This window comes from Solanum dulcamara, chromosome 3 (genome assembly GCF_947179165.1).
Source record: "Solanum dulcamara chromosome 3, daSolDulc1.2, whole genome shotgun sequence".
Taxonomy (NCBI): domain Eukaryota; kingdom Viridiplantae; phylum Streptophyta; class Magnoliopsida; order Solanales; family Solanaceae; genus Solanum; species Solanum dulcamara.
In genome coordinates this window covers 75,030,305-75,056,473 of record NC_077239.1, presented here as the reverse complement: position 1 = coordinate 75,056,473, position 26,169 = coordinate 75,030,305, and the positions used below count along the sequence as shown (strand labels likewise).

Genomic DNA, 26,169 nt, shown 5'->3' with positions numbered 1-26,169 from the left:
TTGGACTGGCCTTATTATCTCCTAAACTATTTAATAGTGCATTTTAAAAGTATATTCGTGGTTGAGTTAAGTTTGAAGTGTTGTTGTTTGGATCAAAATAGCTAGTTGAAGCATTTTCTTGTGTTGATGTAAATTTAAAAGTGTTTATGTTTGCTAGTTTGTATGGTTAAAGTCAATGAACTTGATTTTGTGTTGAATGTAATATCCTTGAAGTCAATGAAAAATCTAAAATTTTGACTTCAAAATCAACAATTATGTCAATTGTTATCAAACCCACAAAAATTTGGATTAACTCAACCACGAATATACTTTTAAAATGCACTATTAAATAGTTCAGGGGGTAATAGGGCCTGTCCAAAGTTTGGTATCGTAACAGCAAATTTCGTCAAAGTTCGAATATTTTTCGGACTATTAACCCTAAATAAAATTTATATGTACGTAAAGTTTAAATTTTTGCATAATAATAAAACATAGTTTATGGACAATATGTGAATATTTCTGTATAATTATAGTTCACAAATTATGTCTCAGTTCTTGTTGGAAGCAATGGTGAAGTAGCGCAATTCATAAACGTTCTTGTCCTTGATTTAATATAGTATAATAGTTTGTTTGGCATGATTTAAAAAGTATTTTTTTTTTTTGCCTTCTAATAATTCATTTGATATTGCTTTGGGTGAATATTTTGATAAAATTAAATTGCTTATGACTTATAATTGAGTTGTCAATAGATGAACAATAGAAGCAGTGGTCTTTATAGAAGAATCTAAATATCCACAAAGAGCTGAATACATTGAGGAAAAATTTATTTGGATTTTAAAGTTGAAATTTTAAATTTTAAATATTTAAAAATATGTTTGGATATACATTTTACCCTTCCCTATTTGTCCTACCTAAACTTTAACCTTGTTGATAGCTCCCATGTACCCAAATTAAATTACATGTGACTTTTGCATAGTAGACCCCAAAAGATAAACAAACCAAATCATCAAAGTAATGTTTTCTTTTACTGATAAGCAAACTGCAAAACAATAATCTAGAATAGAGAAGACAAGACTCATTAGTAATACGAACAGATGATATAAGGATCAAAATGAGAAAGCCGCATAAAGAAGATAAAGCGAGACATTGAATGGCCATATTTAATCTTCTTCATCTGCTTCATTCTCAGCAATGTTGAAGTAGCGCAATTCATAAACATTCCTGTCCTTGTTGGAAGCAATCACCCTAAGCCAATCCCTGACGTTATTTTTCTTCAAGTACTTCTTGACAAGGTACTTGAGGTACCTGAAAGATTGTAAGCCAAGCTGTTAACTAGCTAGAGTGCCTGAATTCACTACTTTTAACAGGCTGTTCTTTTGGTTTTGGATGGGTAAGAGGATTAATAGAATACATAGCAGTAAGCTTAACATCACAAGAACTTCTTTTATTAATCGGGCATACATAATTTGCCCCAGAGTAAATTGATATATATGTTGCACATTCACCTCTCTTTAGACTCTCAGTTTCTTTTACAAGTAGTCTTTAGAATATCACTTGAAGATAAGATGGGTAGGTGAGTTGATGTCACTTCCAAAACAAGCTTAGAAATATAAAACAGATGAAACAAGAACACCACTATAGATTCCACTCAGCTGCATCAAATGTATTTAAAAGATGAAGACTTTTGTCCAAGCCCAACAAAGATACTTGAAAATATACAAACCCTGAAGGATGTTTCAATTGGAAAGAGTATCTACAATGATTATTAATATCAATTACCAATCTCTTTCAAATTAATATCTATTTTCACAGGCAATATGACATAATCTGGGTGTATTATTCTGTATATGATCATGGATCAAGTAAAAGATGATATCAATAAAATTGCACTTCATGCAAACTAATGGACAAGATAGGCTGCAGTCTAATTGGTCTCACCAACAACTGCCTACTTAAGAATCCACTTCACTGAGAAGTGGGAAGTGCTAACTAATCTAGGTAATGCTCACTGACAATCTGAACATAATTTAGGAAGAGCTGCGATGATTATTATAATAATATAACATTACGCAAATACCCTATTCAAGTGGCAAATGATTAAAAGATATTATGCAGCCAGTTTTGTTCTTTTATTTCTTTGTTTCTCAATGTAAATAGTATAATGCATTAGATAAACATATAGGAGAATGACATTAACCCATTATCAGTGTAAAGGCTCCAGAATAGAAGTGCAATATTTTTTTATACTTGCAGGCAAGGAACTCTAACTAAAAATAAGCAGTTAAAAGGACTACTTTTTAAAACCATAAGCAATCCGACTTGAGAGCTTAATTCATGAATGACTACACTATTCCAAACAAGAGCTCTTTGTAAAGCAGAGACGAGCCAGAATTAAAAGGCTATGATAAGTTACTGTCAATCTGTCAGTTGTGAAAATAATCAACAACAACATACCCAGTATAATCCCACTAGGTGGGGTCTGGAGAGGGTAGAATGTACGCAAACCTTACCACTACCTCGGAGAGGCAGAGAGGTTGTTTACGAAAGACCATCGGCTCAAGTGCATCAAACCCGCACAAATAAAGAAGAAAACAATGAAAAACATAGTCAATAATAAGGAGAGCAGTGTAAAGTCTACGAGAAGAAAGCAATAATAACAGCGAAATAATCTATACACAATACACAATATACAACAAGAACTACAAGGATATGATTAGTACTATGGTAGACATTAACGAGCCTAAACCTATGCACTCCAAGACAAGATTTCACTCCTACTAGCCTTCTACCCTAATACGCGACCTCCACTCCTTCCTATTTAGAGTCATGTCCTTGGTAATATGAAGCTGCACCATGTCTTGTCTAATTACTTCGGCCTACCTCTACCCCTCTAGGTACCCCCTAAAACCAACTTTTCGCATCTCCTCACTGGCGCATCAGCACGCCTCTCTTAAACATGCCCAAATCATCTGAGTCTCGCTTTCCTCATCTTGTCTGCCACTGGGGCCACTCCTACCTTCTCCCGAATAACCTAATTCCTAATCTTGTCGCTCCTAGTATGCCCACATATTCATCTCAACATCCTCATCTCTGCAACATGCATTTTTTGAACATGAGCTTTCTTGATAGGCCAGCACTCCACCCCATATAACAAGGTCAGTCTAATCACCACTCTGTAAAACTTACCTTTAAGTTTAGGTGGTACCTTCTTGTCACACAGAACCCCAGACGCAAGTCTCCATTTCATCCATGTCGTCCCAATACGATGTATGACATATTCATCAATATCCCCACTACCCTGGAGTACGGACCCAAGATATTTAAAGCTTTCACTCTTGGGAATAATCAAAGAACGATAAAAGCCAACCCCGACTTCTAATCTGAGATACATACAAAGTCGTTTAAATGTAGAGCTAATCGACTATCTATTCCATTAGTTCAGCAAGAGCTACAAAGACTATTGGAATACCCCGTTCAAGTTACAAAAGATTACTTATGCCATTTTAGTTCTTCTGTTTCTCCTTATTTCTCAATGTAAATAGGATAAAAGATTTTTGGATAAACAAACAGTAGAAAGACATAAAACAATCATCTTCAGTGTGATAAATCCAGAATGGAACTGTAAATCTTTCAAGACTTGAAGCCTAGGGTGTTGAGAATACAATCAAATAATAAAAGTAAGTGTGCTCTCTCAAACAGCATGGAGAACTCTTAATAAAAAATAAATAGCAAAAGGGACCTATTTTTAACCCATTATCAACTGACTCAAAGCTCAATGTGTGAATGACTACACTATTCCAAATAAAAGAACTCCTTGCAGAGCATAAACGAGCCCGATCTACAAGAATAGGACTATGACAATCCTTCAGTGTAAGCATAATCAAACTACAATGAAAATCGACCCCAGGTAGTAATTTGGGATCTACACCAATTTTTTCCAAATAAGCCCAACCGAAAATATGAGGCAAAAATTAAACGAAATGAGAAGTCATAATATAGAATTAGTACCTCTTGGAAAAAGCGGAGTTGCAAGTGACGGTGATTTTGTTCTTGTCACGGGAGACAGTAACGGAATCCCCAAGAGCACCAGCTTTTCCACCAACCTTAATTCTCTCTTGAAGGAACTTATCAAGAGAAGCAATCTCCATGATATTGTCATCCACTGGCTTCGAACAGTCAATCACGAAGGTTGCCCCCTTCTTCTTACCGCCCTTAACTGCTGCTGCTGTTCGGCTCATCTTTACACTCTATTTCTCTTCTGCTGTCATTCAAATAATGAAAACAAAACAAAACAAAACAAAAATCATCAGATCTCAACAACAAAAGTTCATCGTCAGGAGAAACAGAGAAGAAAAAGTTCGAGCATACGTACAGGACGAAACTCCACAGGCTACTGTGAGGGGTGACTCTTAAATTAGGGTTTTTCTTTGTTCCTACTTCCTATATGTGGCACCTCGCTCCAAACTTGGGTCATTTGCACTTTTGGCCCTCTTTTAGGTTAGTCTTTTTTTTAAAAAAAATCTCGGTCCTAATAAATAAAATTTATACGACGCAAGTTTATATTTTTGCATCATTATAATAACACATAGTATATGGATAATATGTGAAATTTTCTGTACAATTATATTTTACAAGTTATAGCTCATATCTTGTTGGAAGCAATGTTGAAGTAGAGCAATTCATAAACATTCTTGCCTTATTTGATATAGTACAATAGTTTGTTTGGCGTGATTTAATACTTTTTTTACCTTCTAATAATTCATTTGATGTTGCTTTAGGTGAAGATTATTTTGATATTAATTAAATTGCTTATGACTTATAGTTGAGTTATCAATAGACGAGCCTCAATTAGAAGCAGTGGTCTTTGTAGAAGAATCTGAATATCCACAAAGACTTGAATACGTTGAGGAAGAAAGCTATGAGTAGAAGTTAGAAGCCAAACAGGTTTTTAACTTGAATATGCCTTTTCAATTAGTTAAGTTCAACTGCTCATTGTTCATGATGATTTGGATCTTTGGTTGATTTGTATTTTCCCCTTTCTTCGTAGACTATTAGTCTCGTGACACCTATATCAAGAACTTATTGAATTTCTGTTTTCTTCACTTTTAAGTTGACTGTATTTCTGTTTTAGTATGAAAATTTAAGCTTCCTCCAGTCATTAGACTATATCATTTTCCGTTTTAGGACCCAATATTAGAGAGGTGCAAGTCTCGAAGACCTCGATAGAGCAAGCAGGACAAAAATAGAAGATATGAAATCAAGATTTTATCACTACATAATATGAATCTTAATCTTGGAGATATATCATTCTGCTCCCATGCATCCAAATTGAAGATCTCACGTGTCCTGAACAAGCAGAGATCTTAGTAGAACGATGAAGGGAGTCTCAAAATTCTAATGACATTTCTATCATTTAAGACAAACTTAAGAGGAAGCCATCAATCATGGGGTGATTAAACGAAAGACACAAACAACAACAACAAATGAACTCAATAAAGATAAATTCATGACTTGCGCATAATTGACCCCAAAGATAAACAAACAAAAATATCAAAGTAATGTTTTCTTTTACTGATTGATAAGGGAACAAAAAATCAATAATCTAGAAATGAGAAGATAAGACTCATTTTTAACTCAAAACAGATGATAAAAGGTTCTAAATAAGAAGACCGCCTCAAGAAGAAGATAAAGGGACATTGAATGGTCATGTTTAATCTTCTTCATTTGCTTCATTCTCAGCAATGTTAAAGTAGCGCAATTCATAAACATTCCTGTCCTTGTTGAAAGCAATCACCCTAAGCCAATCTCTGATGTTATTTTTCTTCAAGTACTTTTTGACAAGGTATTTGAGGGTACCTAAAAAATAGAAGTAAAGATTGTATGTCAAGCTGTTGTTTACTAGTCTTGAGTGCCTAAATTCTCTACTTTTGAAGTCTGTTTTTATGGTTTTGGTGGGGAAAGAGGATTAATAGAATACATTGCAGTAACGCAACATCACAAGAGCTTTTTTCATTGATCAGTCATACATAAGAATCTACTGACTCAAAACTAAATGTATGAATGAATATACTATTCCAAATAAAAGAACTCCTTGCAAAGTATAACACATCCCGAATAAACGAATAGGTCTACGATAAGTTACTATCAATCTATAAGTGTAGGCATAATCAAATTATAATTGAAGTAAAATGCTTAAATTTAACGAAATGAGGAGTCGTATTTAGTAGTTAGTACCTCTTGAAAAAAGTGAAATTGCAAGTGACGGTGATTTTGTTCTTGTCACGAGTGACAGTAACGGAATCCCCAAGAGCACCAGCTTTTCCACCAACCTTAATTCTCTCTTGAAGGAACTTGTCAAAAGAAGCAATCTCCGTGATATTATCATCCACTGGCTTCGAACAGTCAATCACGAAGGTTGCCCCCTTCGCTGTTTGCTGCTGCTGCTCGGCTCATCTTTACAGTCTTTGTTTCTCTTCTACTATTATTCAAATACTGAAAAAACAAAACAAAAATCATCAGATCTCAAGAAAAAAAGTTCATCACCGGAGAAAAAGTTCGAGCATAGGTGGCCGACTGTGAGTGTATGGAAGTAGGTGATTCTGTATAATTAGGATTTTCTATCCTTCCTATTTTCTATATGACCCGTCGCCCCAACGCAAAATCGATTTTACCTATTTTCTAAGTTTTATTTTAATGTTTCAAATATAACTTTCAGTATTTTTAATCCCTCAACTCTACATCTCCTTTAAAGATTTTATTTAAAAGTAACGGTGTTAAACTCATATGACATCCATGTAAAATATAAAACCTGAGCATTATGGTTGCTTTTCTAAGGTTGTGTTATGGCATATTTAGGCTATTTATTTAATATTTTCAAGTAGGGCAGATTGTTGTATTTTAAAGTATTATCTCCTGATATAAATAACTATTATTATTATAATAATTCTAAGAAATGAAGAAGGCAAAAAAAAAATATGCATCAATCAAGAAAGAGATAGTACCGTCAGTTGAAATTTGCACTTTAGAAAAATTATATTTGCCGTTAATTTTTAACGTTGTTATGTTAGGGAGATCAAAAGTGCTCCATTTTAACTAAGTAAAGAGGTTAAAAATGCTCAAGTTATATTTAAAGGATCAAAATGAACCTACTCCTATAGATAATGGATAATTATAACATAAAACTCTTACTTTTTGGTTTCTAGTTATTGGTAAATTTTGATTTCTCTTCTTATAAAATCTGATTAAATACTTTGAGGTCGTTTGTTAGATGGTTAGAGTTATACAGTTATTAGTACTATATGATATTAGTTATGAAAAAAATTCAAAATTAATTTAACCAGAATTTAGTTATTTATATATTAGTTATTCCATCTTTTATCATTCTTCATAATTTACATATGTATTAGTTATGCAGATTTTTAAATTACAAATCAAACATAGTTTTATTTTAAACATGAATCTCTATTACTTTAAAATCAAAGCTCATCCATTAAATTTAATTAATTATATGCCAATGCAATAATTATTATTTATTCTTATTCAATTTATAATTTAAGAACGAAAGTCTTACGTGTTGATTTTGCATTCCCATTACTAGCTCCCTCCAAATAAATTTATCTCTTGACCTTCTAGCATTAACAATTTTATGAACTATAGTTTGTGCAATATGAAACCACGAAAGTGTCTTCGGAATGTTTTTAGGGGTGTGCACAAATCGAATCGATTAATAAATTGAAATTAAAAAAAATGTTATCGATTTATTATTATTGGGTTAACAATTTTTTAATGATTTTATAAAAAAGATTATCGGGTTATTGGTTCACTTTTGACTTTTTAAATATTGAGTTATTGGATAAATCGATAATCTATTAAAACTATAGTAATTTATTTCTTTACTCCTGCATAAATATTAAATATTAATATCAATACCGTATTGGTTATTACCTTTGCCCCTTAGCCTTCAATTCCCATTATTGTCCTAATTTTTTATTTGTGTTGCACTTGTATAGTTCTTTTCATGTTAGTTATTATTATTTCTATTTTATGAGTATTATGTAAAGTTACAGTATTGTCCTATCGTGCCAAATTAGTGAAGAAGTTATATATTGTCACGCCCTGAGAGGGTATCTTAGGCATGGCCGGCATTCGAAAACTATTGTTAGTCTCCAAGAGAACCATTTGGTCCAATCACACATTCATTCATTTAGCGGAAGACTTAAAACAACAGAAAATGGGACAATCAAATGGGCTAACCAAATCAACAACTCAAGAAAGAATAACGTATTTAAACCAAATCTCAACTCAACTTCATGTCAAAGAACAGTTTTGAAAACCAAAACAATAACTCAACATTATCACTATCTGTCTATGAAGTCTTCATCACTATTCAGAAGGTGCCAATGATAAGTCCATGACTATCCAAAAGAAAAATATCAAAAGTAAAATGAAATAATATGATTCCTCCGAAAGCAATGAGGTCTCACCACTATCAGAAAAGAAAAATAGATCTTCAATGGAGCGCCTCTTGATGATCTCTAGCACTTGTATCTGCATCATAAAACAATGCAGACCAAATGACATCAGTACATGAAATGTAGGAGTATGTAAAATAGCTCGAGAATAATACAATCAACAGACCCAACATCAATCAACTCACTTCAAGAGACACAACTGTACAATCAATCGACTGGATAAAGAATGCAAGTTTAGAGTAAACAATACTTTTAAAGAGAATAGACTCAGTAATATGTAATTCAACCAATCAAACGTTCATTTTAAATTTGAGAGTTTCTCTTATCGGACAACCACCACTTATGAGCCGGTGATGTACAATAAGCCGATATTGTTGTCACGTCCGTCCGATACTTTGCCATGATAAGAGATAAATCAATCGGATCCATAATCAATCAAATCAAGTCCTCTTTTGGGACAAAAAAGGAAACATTCAATTTTATGGTTTAATCTGCTCTAACTACGTAGTTATTGAGTTTGAGTTGTTAGTTACCCTCACTCAATTCGGTGCTCGATACTCCTCTCAAGACTCAATATACTCATAAGACTCAAATCAAATTATGCAATCACCTCATGTAGTCACATTAGACTCTAATCAACTCAATTCAATCTCAATTCATCAATTTTTTCTTTTAAACTTCTTTTCAAGACTCATTCATGATTTCGAATCAACATTTATTTAGACTCCAAAATATTCAATTCAAACAATAGTATATGTAAAGAATTTTAATATGCAACCCATGTTCGACTCATTCCCATTCAATATTCACCAATCAAACCTTTGAGACTAAATCATATTATAAAATATTAAAAATAATACTCGATTAGGGTTCATGGGAATAAAGGCATGAACGGGTATCTCAATTACTCAACTCATCGACATCAGCAAGACAAAATCAAATTTGTATATGCAAAGACACGTTAAGAGTATAAATATATCAAGAAAACTCAAATAGCAGAAACATTCGAATTCGACTCTAGGATCAATTTAATTCAAAAAAGATGTAGGGCATGTGGACGAATACAGTCCAACATTCTGATAAGCCTTACATATATGGAACTCGAAGAACAATCGTGTCATGATCCAACTTCGTAGACCGCGACGGGTGCCCGAACTGGGCACTCATGTATACCCTTGCTAATCATAAGTAAACCTGTCTCCTATTTGAGTCATAGTGTGCCAACAGACAAGATAATATATAAGCCGATGAGGCTATCGTAACATATCAGCATAACTGTACATACATACATATACACAACCCACATACATGTCCACAGACCTCTAAGAGTAAGAACAGTAACATAAGGCGGAACAGGGCCCCCACCGTACCTGTGAACAAATAAATATATACATCAAGGGTTAATACCAAAACTAGGCTGCGGCACTATGGAGCGCTTCTGAACTGCTGAGTGGAACTCCTACACTGATAGATCTCCAAAGTGTGCATCTGTACCTGCGGGCATGAACGCAGCCCCCTCTTCTCGAAAAAAGAGGGGTCAGTATGACATATGTACTGAGTATGTAAAGCATAGACATCGTAAGAAAATTACAGTTGGCGTAGGGAAGCAGGGGTAAGTGTGATATCTAATCATTTACTGTACCTATAGCTTATAACATAAGGTCGTACATACTATCATCACGTACTGTACCCGTCCCGTTCGGGGACTTGGTGTAACGACTACATCACTCTGTTATCATAAACATTTGTATACTATTAGTGTTATCTCATATAATAATGTCGAAGAACATTTGGCCCGATCTATATATTATATAGTAATATCAAAGAATGTTTGGCCCGATCCATATATCATATAGCAACACCGAGGAATATTCGGTCTGATCCACATATCATATAGTAATACCGAAGAATGTTCGACCTGATTTGTATATTATATAGTAATACTGAGGAACGTTCGGCCCGATACGTATATCATATAGTAATACCGAGAAACGTTCAGCCCGATCCGTATATTATATATCATACCTGGCCCTTTATGGGATTCGGTGTCATCATATCATCATATACCATACCCGACCCTTTATGAGACTCGGTGTCATAATCATCATATATCATACTCGGTCCTTTATGGGACTCGGTAAAAGATGTATTATAGTATACACGAATAAGGTAGTGAGTAACCATATACAATCTAAATCATTATCAGAGACTTAAAAATATAAGAAGATTAAGCTATCGTCTGAGGACCAGAATAGTAGTGTAGCCATCTCGAGTGTCTTCTAAATGCCATTAAGGCCTATACCACTTAGGATCTCGGGAACTCTAGACATGTACTAAAATAATACCAACAATTTATAGAATCAGGGATACCCATCGTCACATCGTCCTTAGGACTAGGAGCTTATGTATCCAGTATTTCTCAACCTATGGAGTTCAAGAAAACAACCTACTACAAGAGTTTGATATTTAGAAGTGAATAAGAGATACGAATTACATTTAGGACTTAAGAGTGGCATTACCCCCGAGCTCGTATCACATTTTACTTACAATTAGGACATGTCAAAAGAAGAGAAAGAATAAGCTTTACATAGTCTCTATTTTTCCTCATAGAGTCATCATTCACATATATCGTACCCGGCTCGTCATGGGCTCGGTATCATAACCTTCTTATTGCATTACCTTACCATCATAGAACCACACTTATGTCAAAGACATATCAAGAGGAAATAAGGATAGTTTTATGTACTTATGCCAAAACACGCCAAGAAAAAGGAGATAACTTCACATACTTACTACTCTCCATCATATAGAAGCCTTGAAAGGCAATAACTCAACTAGTATAGGAATTCTACCATCGAAAAGTGACTAAGACTTATAAATCATACTTGGAGTTCTATGAATGGAATTATCCCCACATTTCGCATATTAATCACTTAAAGTTAAGACATGCCAAAAGAAAAGAAGGATAGCTTCACATACCTCTTACGAATTACTCTTACACGTTCGCCTCGTCGTCTCCTCAACCTATTTAACATGAAAGTAATACTAAGGTTAATGACCTTTCACTTTCCAATTCCAACTCTACACCCAAGTACTCATAGGAGTTATTTCCTTATCCATTACCCTCGACTAGTTTGTTACTAGTTTTGAATCTATCGAAAATTGGGCAGCATCTCCCCTATAACTTTAACATCCCTGAGATTTCAACTCGACCACAATATCAACAACCATACCACCAACAACAACCAGCAACATATTTACAAGTAAATCACTTCAACCCTACACAATACAAGCTCCAAATGGCTAGCTCCAAACTACGATACGAAAATAGAGTTTTTAATCTTTATTTCGCAAAATCTTTAACCATACCAAATGGAGGGTCGTATGGATGCAACCAACAGCACCTACACCCTTGTTAAAACACTTTGGATCCCTGCAACACGAAACCCAACCAGCTGCACCTGCAGTACCACAACGACAATCCACTACTCGACTTCGATTTAACGTTAGTGACTTAATTTAGTTTGTTTCTAACGTCAAGCATCATTATGCAATTCTTACACTTCCAGCCTCATTTAATACATGTAATATACCCCATAACAACATCAACAACAACAACAACAACAACCCAGTGAAATCCCACATCGTGGGGTCTGGAGAGGGTAGAGTGTACGCAGACCTGACTCCTACCAATGTAGGACGACTGTTTCCGAAAGACCCTCGGCTCAATAAAAGCATAGAAAAAGGTCAGACAAGAATATTAGAGTAAATAAGTAGATAAGTAGATGACGAAAACAATCCAAACAATAGTATAATCAAAGCACAAAAAACAGTAGATATTATTATTGGATAATAACATAAATACCATAAATAACATACATCAGAGTACAAGAAATCATAGTGCGTTAATACGCCTACGAATAAGGGAGAATAAAACCACTATGTACTAGCCTTCTACCCTAATGTGTGTCCTCCACACCCTCCTATATAGGGTCATGTCCTCGGTAAGTCGTAAATGCGCCATGTCCTGTCTGATCACCTCTCCCCAATATTTCTTCGGCCTACCCCTACCTCTTCTGAAACCATCCATGGCCAGCCTCTCACATCTCCGTACTGGTGCATCTGGGACTCTCCTCTTTACATGTCCAAACCATCTCAGTCGCGTTTCCCGCATCTTGTCCTCCACCGAGGCCACTCCTACCTTTTCTCGAATAGCCTGATTTCTAATCTTGTCACTCCTGGTATGCCCACACATCCATCTCAACATTCTCATCTCGACAACCTTCATCTTTTGCACGTGGGAGACCTTAACTGGCCAATACTCCGCCCCATATAACATAGCTGGTCTAACGACCACTTTGTAGAACTTGCCCTTAAGTTGTGGTGGCACCTTCTTGTCACATAACACACCGGAGGCGAGCCTCCATTTCATCCATCCTGCCCCAATACGGTGTGTGACATCCTCGTCGATCTCTCTACTGTCTTGCATGATAGAACCAAGGTACTTAAAACTACTTCTCTTTTGGATGGCTTGGTCCCCGAGCCTAACTTCCGCGCCAACCTCTTGAGGTGTCTCACTGAACTTGCACTCTAGGTACATAAACTTTAATTTGAAAGGGAAAGCCTAACCTTGTCCGAAACTCGCCAAAACTTGTCGAAACTTGCCTCGGAAGTTCCTTTAGTACGCCTAAAACTTCATGGCTGTTGGATAACGTTTTGGACTGCTCCAAACCATAAATTTTCATTACTAACACTTCATAACATCGTGGTACACCCTAGGTAATTAATTCGCAGAATGAAATTGGAGACCTGCCTTTTTTTCTCCTCCAAAACTGAAGCTCTCTCTTCTCTCTTGCTCAAGTTTCTCTTCTCTTTTCTTCTAGACTTTTCTTGAATTTTTTTTTGATAAGATGAACCTTAAAGGATAAGAATGACTTAAAAGTCATCAAACACACATATATATATATATATATATATATATATATATATATAGGCCACCTTAAGGGGTGACACGTGTCAACCCTTAAGTGGTGACAAGTGTCAAGCCCTTATAGGGCCAATGCATCACCCCCTCAATTTAGGGGCTGCCATGTGCCATGTGGGGCCCACCCCTTGTTACAGTTGCTGCCACGTGGCACTCTCTCATGGGCTGACACGTATCACTTTTTTTCTCCTCATGAATTTGTAATCTCGTCTTGCTTTACGAACCTGTGTATTCCTTACTACGTATCCTTGGTATGTACTCAAGTAACTTAAGTATGTAAGATTTTCAAATTGATAGCTTACGTAAGTAAGTCGAGTCCTATTACTCATTACTTGGCCTCCAATTCCTTCCGGATTCTCATAACCACATTTCCAATCTTCCCTTCTATGGGGTGCCACATTCTCCCTTCCTTAGAGTTGTTTGATAGAGTCATAAATTATCCGGCTCACATGACAACTTATAAGAGTACGGGGTGTAACAACTCAAAACTTGAAAGATAAAAGTGAACGTTTGAACCCTAGTCTCTTTTTGCTCTCCAATCCTTTCTCTTAAATAATTCTAAGTATTAATGAGGGTCTAGGCATTCATGGTAATGATAAGGAACTCAAAATTGTCCCAAAGCGTCGGGGTTTTGAATTGGGAAGAGTGAGAAAAAACCAAACTACCATTTATTAAAACATACATTTGGCCTTCTACGAATCCTTCTACAACTTATAAAAAATTCTACGGATCATAGAAGACCAGTCATAGAAACTATGACCACCTACGGGTCCTTCTACGACTCATAAAATTTTTTACAGATCGTAGAAGACTAGTCATAGAAATTATGGCCCAAAATTTGGACTTTATGGAAATCGTATCTTGGGTCTACTACCACCCTTCTACGGGTCGTAGACCTTTTGACAAATCATAGAACCCTCTCATCCTGGCAACTTCCCAAACCTTGAAAGCATCAGTCTCTGAATCTCTCTTATGAGTCATTTCTACGACTCATAGACCCTTTGACAAGTCGTCATTATTCTATGACTCGTAGACTCTTTGACGAGTCGTCATTATCACTAGTAGGAATGTATTCAATTCTGAAATTTAGCTAAGTATCAAGGGGTTCTATGAGTCCTTTCTACGACTCGTAGAAACCCTTATGATTCATAAGGTCAATCATATGAAGGGGCTTCAAGACTAAAATTTCACTAATTATTGGAGGGACCTACTAGTCTTCCCTACGACTCATAGTACTCTCTATGAATTGTAGGTGACACTCATGGTCTACTGGGTCAATTTATTTTCTCAACATTTTTCTTGGTTTTCGGACTCCATCTAGGCTAGAATAACACGAGGTGTTATAATATCTCCTCCTTGGCATCATTCATCCTCTAATAAAGACCAAACTAAGGGTTTTCTCAAGGTACGAATACAATTAAGAACTCATATACTCAAACACTCAAACAATGAACTACTCGAACTAAAGAATACTTATCGTATACTCAAACTCGGAATGAACATCAACTCAAATATAAGAGAAAGGAACATTACCTCAATATAATCATTAGAAAGCACTAATAGATGCGGTATCTAGCCTTCATATCCTTTTCAGCTTCCCATGTGGCCTCTTCGACAAACTGGTTTTGCCATAGAACTTTGACGGATGCTACATCTTTGGTTCTCAATTTGCGAACCTAACGATCAAAAATCTAAATCAAAATCTCCTTATAAGACAAACTTTATTTCACCTCAATGCTCTCAATCTGAACAACAAGCGAAGGGTCTCCCAAACACTTTTTAAGCATAGAGATGTGAAATACAAGAGGAATAGCTGTTAACTCTGATGGCAACTTTAACTCATAGGCTACATTACCAACCCTCTTCACAATTTGATAAGGACCAATGTAACAGGAACTAAGCTTCCCTTTTTTCCCAAATCTCATCACACCCTTCATGAGTGAAACCTTCGAGTATACCCAATCATGCACTTCAAACTCCAAATCTCTCCTCCTAACATCAGTGTAGGATTTTTGGCAACTCTGAGCAGGATTCAACCTCTCTTGGATGATTTTCACCTTTTGCATGGCCTAGTGAACTAAGTCTAGTCCAATCAACTCAGTTTCACCAACTTCAAATCAACCAATTTGTGATCAACATCTCCTCTCATACATAGCTTCATAAGGAGACATTTGAATACTCGAAAGCTATTATTAGACGCAAACTCAATAAGAGGTAAATGGTCATCCTAATTACCTTTGAAATCGATGACACATGCCCTCAACATATCCTCAGAGTCTAAATCGTATGCTCTGCTTAGCCACCTGTCTACAGATGGAAATCAGTGCTAAGTTTCATTTTTGAACCCAAACCTTTCTAGAATGACTTCCAAAACTGAGTAGTGAATTGAGCTCTCCTATCTGAGATGATAAACAAAGGAACCCCATAAAGTTTGACAAATTTTTGAAGATACAATCTGGCATAGTCCTTTGCAGTATCATTAGTCTTAACTAGTAAGAAATAGGCTGATTTAGTCATCAGATCCACGATCATCCAAATAGATTCAAGCTACCTACAAGATCATGGAAAATCGGCTATGAAGTTCATATTGATCATCTCCCACTACCATTCTAGAATTGCAATGTTCTGAGCCACTCCACAAGGCCTTTGGTTCTCAACTTTGACTTGTTGGCAGTTCAGGCACCTGGACACAAACTCTGTTATATCTCTTTTCATTCCACACTACCAATATACTTTTCTTAAGTCATGGTACATCTTTGTAGAATCTGGATGGATGGAATACCTGGAGCTATGGACCTCTACCGTGATTATTTCTCAAATGCCATCAATACTTAGAAAACACAATCTCCCTTGATACCTCAGCACTCCATCTCTCTATTTGGCAAAAGCCATTACTTTCTGTTGGTGAACATAATGTTTCAATTGGAAGAGAATGGGGTCTTGACCTTGCTTTTTCTTCACCTCTGCAACTAGAGATGATTCAACCCCATTCTGAACTATAGCACCACTCTCACTAGAGTCAATAAGTTGAATACCCAAACGTGCAAGCCTATGCAACTTTTTAACAAACTCTTTCTTTCCCTCATCTACATGGGCAGTGCTCCCCATAGATAACATGCTAAGAGCATCAACAACCACATTAGCTTTACCTGGGTGGTAGAGGTTACTCATGTCATAATCTTTGAGAGACTCAAGTCATCTCCTCTTTCTCAAGTTCAATTATTTCTGAGTAAACACATATTACTGACTCTTGTGACCAGTGAACACATTAACATGCACACCATAGAGATACTGACGTCAAAACTTAAGAGCAAACACTATGGTTGTCAACTCAAAGTCATGAGTCGGGTAGTTCCTCTCATAAATCTTAAGCTTCTTGAAAGCGTAGGCAATAACTTTACCCTTCTGCATCAATACATAACCTAATCCAACTCTAGACGCATCACAATAGATAATAAACCCATTTGTTCCCTCGGGTAGGGATAAAACTAGAGCAATAGTCATCCTTGTTTTTAGCTCTTGAAAAATTTTCTTGCAAGCGTCTAACCATTGAAACTTATCCTTCTTTTAATTCAGCTTAGTCAATGGAGATGATATAGACGAAAAATCCTCAACAAACCTCCAGTAGTAACCAGTCAAGCTTAAGAAACTTCTTATGTCAATCGGGGATGTGGGTCTGGTCCAGTTCCTTACTGCCTCAATCTTCTGCGAATCAACTCGTATACCCTCACCAGATACAACATGGCCTAGGAATGCTACAGAAGCAAGCCAAAATTCACACTTTGCAAACTCAGCCTATAACTATCTATCCTTGAGAATCTAAAGAATAATTCTGATATGGTTGGCATGCTCCTTCTTATTCCTTGAATAGATCGGATGTCATCAATAAACATAATCATAGATATGTCCAAACATTATTTAAAATCTCGATTCATCAAATCCATAAATGTTGCAAGAGTGTTATCAAACCAAAGGACATAATAAGAAACTCGAAGTGACCATATCGAGTTCGAAAAGTTGTCTTTGGGACATCACATTCTCTTAATTTCAACTGATGATAGCCTGATATGAGGTCTATATTTGAGAAACAAGTGGCACCCTGAAGTTGGTCAAACAGATCATCTATCTTGGGAAGGGGATATTTGTTCTTTATGATGACCTTATTCAGTTGACGATAATCAATGCACATTATCAATGACCTATCTTTTTTTCGCACGAATAGGACAAGAGTGCCCCCAAGTGAGACACTCATCCTAATGAATACATTATCTAACAAATCCTTCAATTGATCTTTTAGTTCTTTCAACTCAGCAAGAGGCATTCTATATGACGGAATAGAAATAGGTTGCATATCAGGAAGGACATTTATCCCAAAGTTGATCTCTCTATTAGGAGGAACTCCGGACAGATCCTCAGGAAATACTTCAGGGAACTCATTAATAATTGGGATAAACTCAAGGGATGGAGCCTCCATACTGTCATTTCTTACTCGAACTATGTGATAAATACGCCCTTTAGAGATTAACTTTCTATCCCTAAGGTAGGAAATAAATTTACTCTTAGGCACAACAAGACTACCCTTCCAATATAAGATGGGCTCATTTGGGAATTTGAACATAACTATCCAAGTCTTATAATCAACGGAGGCATAATAGGCATAAAGCCAGTTTATGAGAAGAATCACATCAAAATCAACCATGTCCAACTCGACTAAGTCAACCATGGTTTCTCTGTGATAGATGGACACAGGACAATCTTTATAGACTCTCTCAGTTAGAATAGTCTCACCAATAGGAGTAGAAATACTGAAAGAATCAAGAAGACGCTCAGGAAGGGTCTCAAACTTATTAGCCTCATATGGGGTTACAAAAGACAAGGTGACACCAGGATCAAACAAAATATAACAATCATAAGAAAAGAGTCCAAGCATACCAGTGACAACATCTAGTGAGTTCTCCTGCTCTTAGCAACTCGCCATAGCATATAGACAGTTTGAACCTCCCCCCGCACCTGAAGTAACAACTCTCTGATTACTTCGAACAGGTGGTGCAGTAGTAAAAGATTGGGCTTTGTTTCCCCATGTCAGACACTCTCTCTGGAAATGGCCCATCTGACCACACTTATAACAATTATTTCGTCCCTCTCTGCACTCTCTCAAGTGGAGCTTACCACACTTGCCCCAAGGTGGTTTTCCTTTCGAACCTTGAGACACACTAGCTTAGGATTAAAAACCCTGGACTCTGAAATTTTGGTGACTCTGTGCCTTCTGATACTACCTTTTATTTGGTGCAGGTGCACTTGCCGATGATAGAACAGAGTTAGAAGACCTTTTCTGAAAGAAGAATATATTGCCCTTACCTTATCTCGCCCAACTGTTTTGGCCTTCTTGCTTAGGTGCTCTTTTTTGTCTTTCTTCTTATCATCCTCAATCTGCTGATCATACACCATCAATCTAGAAATATTCATGTCAGAAATCAAAAATGATGCCTTGCACTCCTTCTTCACAGGTTTATCTAATCTGGAGATAAACGTTCTTATCTTATACCTCACATCAGGAACTATCTCTAGAGCATATCTAGACTGCAGTATGAACTTAAGGTTGTACTCTTTTATGGTCAATCCCTCTTGTTTCAAATTTACGATCTCTTCAACTTTTCTTCCCTCAATTCTTTAGGAAATAACTGATCAAGAAATACTCTCTCGAACTTATTCCAAATAGCAGGCTCAGCATCCTCGCCCCAACTCTCATCCCATTGGTTATACCAGACATTAGCAACATTTTTGAGCTAATAGAAAACCAACTCAACTCCCTCAACCTCAGTAGCATATATGGAACTCCCTCAACCTCAGTAGCATATATGGCCTTCATGATCTTCCACATCTCATTAATGAAGTTTTGGAGATCCTCCTCAACCTTATACCCTGTGAAGACCAGCAAATTCATTCTAAAAAAATCTCTAATCCTCGTGGTAGGAGATGGTTCTTGAGAATTAGAGCTAGGAGTTGGTGAACTCTGGTTACCCCTATGGGCATCTGCCAACTGAGTGAGCATGGCAATAGCTCCTATGAAATCAGCCTTTGAAGTTGGGGCTGAGTAGTAGGAATTTGGGTTTCCTTCGTAGACTGGACAGGTCGACCCCTAGTCTTCACTCCAGAAGGTGAAGGCATCTCAGACTATGGAATCTCAAGGCTGGCGGCATTCTTCTGATTGGCGGTACGCTTAAGAGGCATTATCAACAAACGCGTAAATGCACAAGTTAGGGAGAAACTTCTTATAGTTAAACTCTTTCGCACGAACTCAGAATATGAAATAAGTGAGACAATTCCTAATGTCCAATAGCCTCCTGATTATAAGAGTGGTGCACGACACACTTATAAGAAAGAATCTACTAGAAACGGCTTTATAGACACCCTATGAATATTGAACTTTGTGCTCTGATACAAAATTTGTCACGCCCCGAGAGGGTACCCTAGGCGTAGTCGGCACTCGAAGACCATTGTTGGCCCTCAAGCGAACCACTTTGTCTAATCTCACATTCATTCATTCAGCGGAAGACTTAAAACAACAGAAAAGGGGATAATCAAGTGGGCTAACCAAATCAACAACTCAAGAAAGAATAACGTATTTAAACTAAATCTCAACTCAACTTCATGTCAAAGAATAGTTTTAAAAATCAAAACAATAACTTACACTATCTCTATTTGTCTATGAAGCCTCTATCACTATCCAGAAGGTATCAATGACAAGTTCATGGCTACCTAAAAAATATATCAAAACTAAAACGAAATAATATGATTCCTATAAAAGCAAGGAGGTCTCACCACTATCAGAAAAGGAAAATACATCTCTAATGGAGCGTCTGTTAATGATCTCTAGCACCTGTATCTACATCATAAAATGATGCAAGCCAAATGACGTTAATATATGAAATGTACAAGTATGTAAATAGATGGAGAAAAATACGATCAACGAACCCAACATCAATTAACTCGCTTCAAGGGACTTAACTCTACAATCAACTCGACCCGATAAAGAATGCAAGTTTAGAGTAAATAATGTTTTTAAAGAGAATAGACTCAGTAATATGTAACTCAATCAATCAAACCGTTCATTTTAAATTTGGGAGTTTCTCTTATCCGACAACCACCACCTATAAGCCGTTGATGTACAATAAGCCGACGTTTTTGCCACATACGTTTGATATTTTATCACGGTAAGGGACGAATCAACCAATCTTGGATTCATAATCAATCAAATCAAGTCCTTTTTTAGGACAAAAAGGAAACATTCGATTTTACAGTTCAATCCTCTTCTACGCTGGCTTCGTAGTTATTGAGTTCAAGTTGTTAGTTACTCTCACTTAATTCGATGCTCAATGCTCCTCCCAAAACTCAATATGCTCATAAGACTCAAATCAAATCAAATCATGCAATTGCCTTATCTAGTCACATTGGACTCTAATCAACTCAATCTGATCTCAATTCATCAATTATTTCCTTTAGACTTCTTTTCAAGACTTATTCATGACTCATCAAGACTCCGAATAAACAATCATTTAAACTCCAAAATATTCAATTCAAACGATAGTATATGTAAAGACTTCTAATATGCAACCCAAGTTCGACTTATTCTCATTCAACATTCACCAATCAAACCTTTAAGACTAAATCACATTATAAAATATTAAAAATAATACTCAATTAGGGTTCATGGAATGAAGGCATGAACGGATATCTCAATTACTCAACATATCGACATCAACAAGACATAATCAAATTTGTATATGTAAAGACTCATTAAGAGCATAAATATATCAAGAAAACTCAAATCGTAGGAATATTCGAACTCGACTTTAGGATCAATTCAACTCAAAGAAGATGTAGGACATGTGGACGAACATAGTCCAATATTGATTGAATTTTTTGCCCTTCATTAAAAGACTTCGCTTTAGATAAAATCATTTTTTCACCATTTTACTGAAATTATAATTATACATAAATATTAATAATATATATTTTTTGAAAAATCTAAAACATTCGTTATTTTTGGCATAGGAGTCCTAACAAAAAAAATATTTTTTAGAAAATAAAAATTGTCATTATTTTCGGAAATCTAAACATGTAGTAGGAGTCATAACAAAAGTCAAAAAGTGCTTTATTTTTTGCTAAAAAAAACGTAGGAGTATGTTTTGGCAAAATAAAAAATTTCATCATTTTTGGGAAAATAAACAATAGATAAACTTTTTAACCTTACTCTACAATAGAAAAAAAATTGACATGTAATTATTATTCTAATATTTAAAGATTTGGAACTAATTAAACTTTTTATTTGATTTATATAAGAATCATAATGTTTAACACTTCTAAATCAATTAGAATATCTTATACAGATAAATAAGAAGATCTACAATTATATTTAAGTAGTAATTTGATCAAATTTTTTCAGAAACATGTGGTCGTTATTCTACTTCTATGTTTACTTTTTATTTTGGTTATGATTCAAGTCATCTTCTTGCGTTCATTATCATGTTCTCTCTGTCTTAATTTATTCCTTCAACATTTTACATTAGATTCACCTTTATTGATAAGTTCTCATGTTTTTCTTATAGTTGAAAATTATGATCGAAAAATTGAACTAAACAAGCATGTTGCTGGCGAATGAAGTAGTCGAAGAACTCTAAGGCTTATCTCTTTCCTTTTTCAATTATTTTCTACCGGAATGGTGGTTCTTTTTTGAGTTGTATAATATGACACTATTATCACAGTGATTTCCGTCAATTCGAACACTTGTGGGTGTTGATTTATTTTTTGTAGGTAGCCAATATTGAATTTTTTTATTGTGTATGTGTGAGTATTATAGCCATAGACAATGCTATTATAGAATCCGCTATTTTTAGAATAGAATAAGCTTTGTGTCTTAACTTGTATTCTCAATAGGCTAAAGGGGATCTTAGGAACTCTCTTGGAATTCCAATTTATCTAAAGCCATGGTCACCCTAATTTTAAGCTCTTGAATCTAGATATTTTTCGTTGTTCAATTTATTATTTATATCTAAATCAGATCTATATATGTGTTATGTCTAATTAAATCATTGAATAATTTATCCTAAACTTCGTTGTGCTTATGTCCAGCAAATCGTCTTCTCAAGTCATTATATGCTTTGCTGCTAGGACTTCATCCTAAGAGGTATTAGAAAAATTAATAAGAAATATATGATCAAAGGAAAAATATATTTTACAAATTAAGAAATATATAACTTAAACTATACTAACAATTGTATTATATTATTATGCTCATATATAATGTAGTTCATTTTGCCTTTATCTATTGTTTGGCGTGTGTTTTTCTGTATCAATATCAACATAATTTTGACTTTTGATATCAATGACGAAATTTTATTCACTACATTTAATTTTGCTCCTTAATTGTAATGTGATAGTGATTCATCATGTTCCTCTATAAGTACATTTTTATCTTAAAATTTTTTATGCTATTTTAAAAAAAAATTGTACTTAATAATATACATACACACAATAATTTATGTTTTTATATACATCTATTATTAATTCACGCAATACAAACGTGCAAAATACGTACACTAAACTAGTTTAATGATAAATCTCTTAGTGTGTTAAACTGGGTAGAAAGAAAAATCTTTTCTTTTAATATAGGTCAAATAAAATAAAACGAAAAAAAATTCTAATTCCAAAAATAAAAATGAGATGTGAACAAAGAAAATTCACCTTCCTTGAAATTAATGGGCCTCACGAATTAAAAGGCCCGTTTGAAACACTCAACGGCCCATTGTTATGACACCACCCCAAAGAAATGAAGAGAAGTCTCTGTATATCAATGAACTATATATACAAAACTAAATATTTTATATGAAATAAGAATTTCAAGAGATATAATTTTGCACAAAGTATCACAAAAGAATACACCATATTCACTTGATTAAAATTTTGAATCCGTCTCTTATAGCCAACCGAAATAGTAAGCTTCAACGTGAGTACGCTTCAACCGAAATACTACCTAGTATTATTTATTAGTATGATAATATTTTCACAGTTTATTATATAAAATAAAAACGAAAACTGCTATACTCCCAAATGCATCCCTCTGTTTTCTTTCAAACTAATTATTATACTTGTTTGATACGAAAGATGTGATTGTATCATAACTAATACATATTGCACTTCATCAGAATTCTGAAACTAAACGTGTTTCAACAAAAATATAGTATTACGATTAATGCCGTACGATAAAGTTCTTATATTGCATTTCTCCTTTCATTTATGAAATTATATTTGATTATATTATCATTATTCATGACATGTAGTTGATCTTTGAGTTAGTATCACTCATTTATTGTAGATATGGCTTCAAGAATGGGAAGAGCATTCTCCATAGTGAACTCATTTATTATCTTCCTACTCTCTTTTCTTAGCACTTATCTTTCCATTTTTTTAGGCATCTTTAGACATTCTTATTTTTTATTTCGCAAATTAGTAAACCTAAAAATGTACGTCTACTAATTTGTGATTAAAAAAAAAAAAAAGAAGGTCCTATACAATTAATACGATTGTGTGAAGTACAAAATAAATCTTTTCGTGTTTTTCAAATGATACACATTTATCATAGTTAAAACTATTTTGTTTGAGTGTATGTTTCATCTTTACTATTACAATTAACATCAAATACTTAGATAGCTCCTTAAATTTGATTTATTTTAAAATAGACATTCAAACTTAATTTGTGATCAGATAAACACATCTGAACTTGTCAAAGCTAACTCCAATTGGCATGAAACGGTGATGAGACTTCTAGAGGTAATTCATGTCACATTTTTATATCTTACTGTTAGATGCGGATCTAGAATTTCTAGAAAATGGGTGTGCCATTGAAAAAAAAAAAAGCTTATTAAATGGAAATTGGTCGCTAGTGTTCTAGGTAAATAATAACTCAACATTTAAGTGTATCATTTAGCTTTCTTATAACATGAGTATCAACAGATAATATTATATATTTTAGAAAATATATACATAATTTGCACAATTTAATGAAGAGATCATGGATTCACGTGCCTCATATTTTGCCTATAAATTTGCCCCTACCTACTACAGATAAAAAAGTTGTAATTATTTGTAAATTTTATAGTGTTCTTTTGGTTGATATTTCAGTTGATGAATGAGGTTCTTAATCGATAATTCGTTGTTGAATTTGACATTTGAACTTTAGAGATTATTGACAAGTCAAAGTAAAATAAAGTAAGTTTATATTTTTTAAATTATGTTTATTAGATTTTAAAAAAAATACTATAAATGTCATCAAATAATTGATGAATTTAATATATGAGACGAAGTAAATGTGTTTCACTCAGTGATTAAATTTAATTGTCTATCTTATAAAACATGTGAAATTCAAGGAACTATTAAATTATCAATTTTTATGAACAAAGACTGCATCAACAATAATAATAACATATTTAGTGAGATTCATTAAGTGGGTTTTGACGAGAGTAGAGTGTATGCAGATATTATTGCCATCTCGTGGATGTAGAGAGGTGGTTTCCGAAAGACTCTTGATTCAAGTGCATCAAATCCAAATAAAAGAAGAAAAAAGCATAGTCGTTAATAAGAAAAGTAGTGTGAAGTCTACAAGAAAGAAATAATAGCAACAACAAAATAGTATGATAATCGAAACACAATAAACAACATACAACAAAAAATACAAGAGTACGACTAATACTATGACATGCAACTAACACGCAAAAACTTACGCATGACAAGACAACACTCCACCTTACTAACCTTTTATCATAATACTCGACTTTTAATCTTTTCTATTTAAAGTCATATCCTTGATCGATAATATAAAGTTGCGTCATATCCTATTTAATCACTTCTCCAATATTTTTTCGACCTACCTTTACTCCTTCACATATTCCCTACAATCAACCTCTCGTACCTTCTCATTAGGGCGTCAGTGTACCTCCTTCACACTTGTCCAAACAATCTATCTCAATATGTCCACACTTCTATCATATAACCTCATTTCTAATCTTATATCTTTTTATATGTCCATACTTTTATCTCAATATATTCACGGTGGCCGGTGGAATAGAATACACATGGGGAAATTGCTAAATTAGTTGATGTCGAGTATTAAATGGATAAGCAAAAGAATGGGCAATGAATAGATAAAATATAACATTGGGGTTCGGGATAAGGATGGGAAAGAGAAATTGGAGGAACATGGACACAATTCCAGCACTCTTCAGACTTCACATCATCATAAAATTTTGTGATAGGAATGGGTCTCAACTTTCTCAAAGTCGTCACCTCATTTTCAATGTTTACTTTAAAAAAAAAATATTGAGCGTTCATATTAGAATTTAATTAATTTAAATTCAAATTACATAAAGCTTATTCAGGAGAGACGCTTTCTACTAATTCTTTTTTGGAGAAACTATTTTATTAAATATTCATACCATTTATATTAATTCTACATATATTTTTAAATAATTACGTATCTTAACACTAATTAAGAGCTTCCTAGAGGCGAGTGAGATAGTCATGTGTTTCAGATACATGTGAGCCACACTAGGTACACACTAGATAAATATATCTGATATGATTTACATATATATGGGATACCATATACATATGAGAGTGGCGAGCGAGATTTGTCTATATATCCCATATATATGTGAATCAACTTGAATACAGTGTATC

At 34.7% G+C, this 26,169-nt stretch overlaps 2 protein-coding genes across 4 annotated transcripts; both read right to left on the bottom strand.

Annotated features, from left to right (window-relative positions):
- Positions 1-819: 819 nt before the first annotated feature.
- On the bottom strand, positions 820-6,589 carry LOC129882947 (60S ribosomal protein L22-2-like). Of its 3 annotated transcripts, none has more exons than XM_055957463.1 (3): positions 6,214-6,589; positions 3,988-4,237; positions 820-1,284 (listed from the first exon to the last, which is right to left on the bottom strand). In XM_055957463.1, exons 2-3 carry the CDS (start codon positions 4,215-4,217, stop codon positions 1,140-1,142), a joined length of 375 nt encoding a protein of 124 aa, XP_055813438.1. In that variant the 5' UTR covers positions 4,218-4,237; positions 6,214-6,589; the 3' UTR covers positions 820-1,139. The 3 variants fall into 3 exon arrangements, with proteins under 3 accessions (XP_055813438.1, XP_055813436.1, XP_055813437.1); XM_055957461.1 differs by lacking the exon at positions 6,214-6,589 and adding an exon at positions 4,352-4,471 and having other exon boundaries at positions 3,988-4,240; XM_055957462.1 differs by lacking the exon at positions 6,214-6,589 and adding an exon at positions 4,352-4,458.
- LOC129883680 (uncharacterized) lies at positions 5,690-14,415 on the bottom strand. Its single transcript, XM_055958295.1, has 4 exons — positions 14,331-14,415; positions 11,820-11,911; positions 6,390-6,471; positions 5,690-5,835 (listed from the first exon to the last, which is right to left on the bottom strand). Exons 1-4 carry the CDS (start codon positions 14,413-14,415, stop codon positions 5,690-5,692), a joined length of 405 nt encoding a protein of 134 aa, XP_055814270.1.
- Between the last annotated feature and the right edge of the window lie 11,754 nt (positions 14,416-26,169).